The sequence below is a fragment of the Carettochelys insculpta genome, chromosome 11 (assembly GCF_033958435.1).
Source record: "Carettochelys insculpta isolate YL-2023 chromosome 11, ASM3395843v1, whole genome shotgun sequence".
NCBI classification, from domain to species: Eukaryota; Metazoa; Chordata; order Testudines; family Carettochelyidae; genus Carettochelys; species Carettochelys insculpta.
Genome location: NC_134147.1, coordinates 30,766,488 through 30,769,910, shown reverse-complemented (window position 1 = coordinate 30,769,910; position 3,423 = coordinate 30,766,488). Strand labels below are relative to the sequence as shown.

General features: G+C 42.9%; 1 protein-coding gene across 1 annotated transcript in view; it reads left to right on the top strand.

Annotated features, from left to right (window-relative positions):
- The first annotated feature begins 487 nt into the window (after positions 1 to 487).
- Positions 488 to 3,423, top strand: part of RBSN (rabenosyn, RAB effector) — a 30,574-nt gene continuing 27,638 nt past the window's right edge. Inside the window, exons 1-2 of the mRNA XM_075005203.1 lie at positions 488 to 618; positions 2,255 to 2,570. Coding sequence (XP_074861304.1) covers positions 2,408 to 2,570 — 163 coding nt within the window. The 5' untranslated portion in view covers positions 488 to 618; positions 2,255 to 2,407. The remainder of the gene's footprint in view (positions 619 to 2,254; positions 2,571 to 3,423) is intronic.

The following is a 3,423-nucleotide window of genomic DNA, read 5'->3' as shown; positions in this document are numbered from 1 at the left end:
AACCCTTGCAATATACAATGCTCTGCTCACAGACAAGAGACTCTCAGCCCTCATTTAAGTGAGATCAGTTAAGTCCTTGGCCCTCGGTGTTGCCAAGAAAACCATGCATACCTGACTGGACTGTACCCTGAGACTGGGAAACCAGAAAGCAATCACCCCTGCTCTTCCCCCCTCCCCACATGTGAGATCTCATGACTGGTAGGGCTGGCAATACCACAGATGGGGTCCAACACAGTAACTTCTACAGGATACAACCCTACAGCTCCCCTTCCTTCTCTCCCTAGCCTGCTTCTGCTCATAGCACAGGGCACATCTGTCCCTCATTCCTCCATACCCGTGGCTATGGCCTCCCCCAAACAAGACTCCCGCCTTTTCCCAGCAGCCACTGCTCTTCGATCCATGACTCGACGCTCGTTAGCGGCGCTTTGGCCAGGCCCCGCCCCTCCTTGCTGTCCCGGATGAGACCACCCTCTCCTCCATCGCTGACTCGGCGTTCGTCCTGTCCGGGTCCCGGACCGGGCGTCAGCCCTTAGCGCGGCTGAGGCGGGCCCGCGGCTCCTCGAGCCCTGCGCGGCTGGGTTCCGCCTGCTGCCGCCGCTGCCCCTCCTGGGAGCCGAGGTGAGACTCGACCCCCCGGCTGCGTCCTCGCTTGGGGAGTAACGGCGGGGGTGCCGATTTCCAGGCGTTGGTGCTTTTGCTCGGCTGGGTGAGCCCCGGTGCCAGTGAGTCCGGTCTGAGACCGCTCCTCAGGGCGGGGGCTGCAAGTCTCGCAGGCGTCTGGTCGCTTGTTGCTGGCAGCGATCCCCGGGCGCCTTTCATAGCACTCGGGGGGGGGGTCCCAACTTGGGTAGCTGCGCGGTCACTTTCACCCGTTCCCCCGGCCCGTATCCAGCTGGATGCAGCATTTCTCGTTGCCTTCTTCCTGCCTTTCCCTTCGGGGGCCAGTCAAAGCGCCCCCTCCCAGGCGCCAATCCGCCGGCCGCCACCTCTCTAGGTGGACACACCTTTCTCTGTCCGTTCCGTACTGGATTGCCTGCTGTGTATTTCCTGGGAAACGCACTTCACAGGAAAATCCCTAAATAATTCTTTAAAGTTCCTAACCTTTCCCCAAGGTTTACATTGGTCAGTCTCTTAGCAAATTTACATGCACTCCTACAAAAATAACACATATCAGTTGTCTCAGAGGGATAGTGGTGTTCACCTGTAGCTTGGCAAAAATAAGCAGTCCTGGAGTGCCTTAAAGATTAACAATTTTATTTATTCGGTAATGAGCTTTTGTGAGTAAGAGCTACTTCGTCAGATAATCTAGTGTATTAAAGATGCAGTTTGTTCCAAAGATCAGTAAGGTTTAACTTCATTAAGGTTTATCCAGGACATTGGAGGAAGTTGCCCTTAGTACTGTTAAAAATATTTACCTGGAATGATCTCAGCATCCCAAGCATTCTGGACCAGACTGGCCATTTTTTATAGAATGTTGTTTCCGTTTGCTGTCTTTGTTATTTTTCACATATATTTTCTTCCCAATTGAAGAATCTTAAAGAAACTTGTATGTTAAACCTATTAGGAGAAGTTTAGGGGGCAGTGTATAAAAAGTCCACTTTTTTTTTTTAATCTACTAACTACTCCTGTGTAGCATGTGATATGGAAGAGGTGAAGTAGTGAAGTGATTGTCAACCTCTGGGGTATGCAGAGGTCTTCCAGGGCATACATCAACTCATTTGGATATGTAACAAAGAGGTAGCTGTGCTAGTCTATACACTATCAAAACAAAAAGTATTTAGATATGTGTAAAATTTTACAAAAAACTACATAGAAAGCCTTAGCAAAGTCAGTACAAGCGAAAAAGTTGTACAATGACTTGTTTATATAGTTCTGTATAGCGTACAGTGACATGAAAGTACAATATTTATATTCCAGTTGATTTATTTTATAATTGTGGTAAAAATGAGAAGGTAAGCAATTTTTTAGTAATAGTTTGTAACCCCTTTTTCAGTGTTTCTGAGACATTTGTATTTTTGTATCTGATTTTGTAAGTCTGTAATTTTTAAGTGAGGTAAAACTTGAGAGTAGGCAAGACAACTCAGTCTTGATGGGTGTGTGCAGTAGTTGGACAAGGTTGAGTGCCACTGTTTTATTCCCTTCACTTATCTGTGGAGTAGTGTTCTAGGTTAAAACTGGCTCATTAAAAGATCAGAGAGAGTTACTGAGTTAAACTGTTCATCCTATTTAAAACCGCTCTGTGGTTGTCTTTCAGATTGCTGTTTTGTTCAAGCTACAAAGGATAGGGCCAATTTATCTTCATTAGTTTGGTTGTTTCATCAGACATAATGCTACTGAATAGCATATTGCTGTTCCACTGCTACTAAGACTTGGGGAACAGCCATATAGCAAGAGTAAACAAAGCATCATGGCATCAAGCTATCCTCCTCCATTTGATGACTCTGTAGAAGTGAGAGAAGGTTTTCTCTGTCCCTTGTGCCTGAAGGATCTGCAGTCTTTCTATCAGCTTCAATCTCACTATGAAGAAGAACACTCAGGTGAAGACAAAGATGTCAAAGGACAGCTGAGAAGTAAGAGTCATCACAAGAGCTTTAACTTTTGCTATGTATAGTTCTATACTGAAAAATGTTTGTTATACTACAGACTTCTAATAGAATCTCATCTATAAGTTGCACTTCACTACAGTATTGATTAAAATGAGTAAATGGATTTAGGCCAAAGAATAATTCCTGTACAGTTTCTAACAGAAAGCTTCAATAATGTTTTATACCTTGGTTGCCTAATGTTAGGCAACTAAAGTGGCTTGATTTTTCAGATACCTAATTTTGCGCATACAAGTTAGAAAAAATCTTTTGTGTAGGTGTGGGTGTGAGTTATCAGTACATGGAGACTTTATTATGTTAAACTTAATAGCAGTTATCCATGTAACTTCCATGCGCACAATGTCAAAAATAGACTGAATTTGCCAGTGGACTTGAATGTGGACACTTTCCACTTGTTAATTTTACCCCTTAATTGCTAGGATCCTTGGCTATGTTTTTACTGGATTTTAGTGCTTTCTAGGTAATCCACACTTTTCCATTTTTTGTGATAAGTCTTCTTAGCTTTTTTGTTCATATACAGTTTCATTTTACATCTGGAGTAAAATGTATAGAAACAGTCTGGAAAGTCACTTAATTGTTTTTCCTTTATCTTGAAATTTTATCATTTTTAACTATAGTTGATAGTGTCCCTTAAAAGGATATTTTGAGATTGTCATTTATTTAAACAATCTTTTTATTTAGAAACATTGCTGGTGTTATGACACCATGTTAGATCATTAAAATTCAGTCAGATAAATCTTATTTACTTCTTCACTACTTCAGCTGCTTATTTGCTTTTAGCCACACTCATTTTAAACAATGAAAGTAGACTGGTCAATTT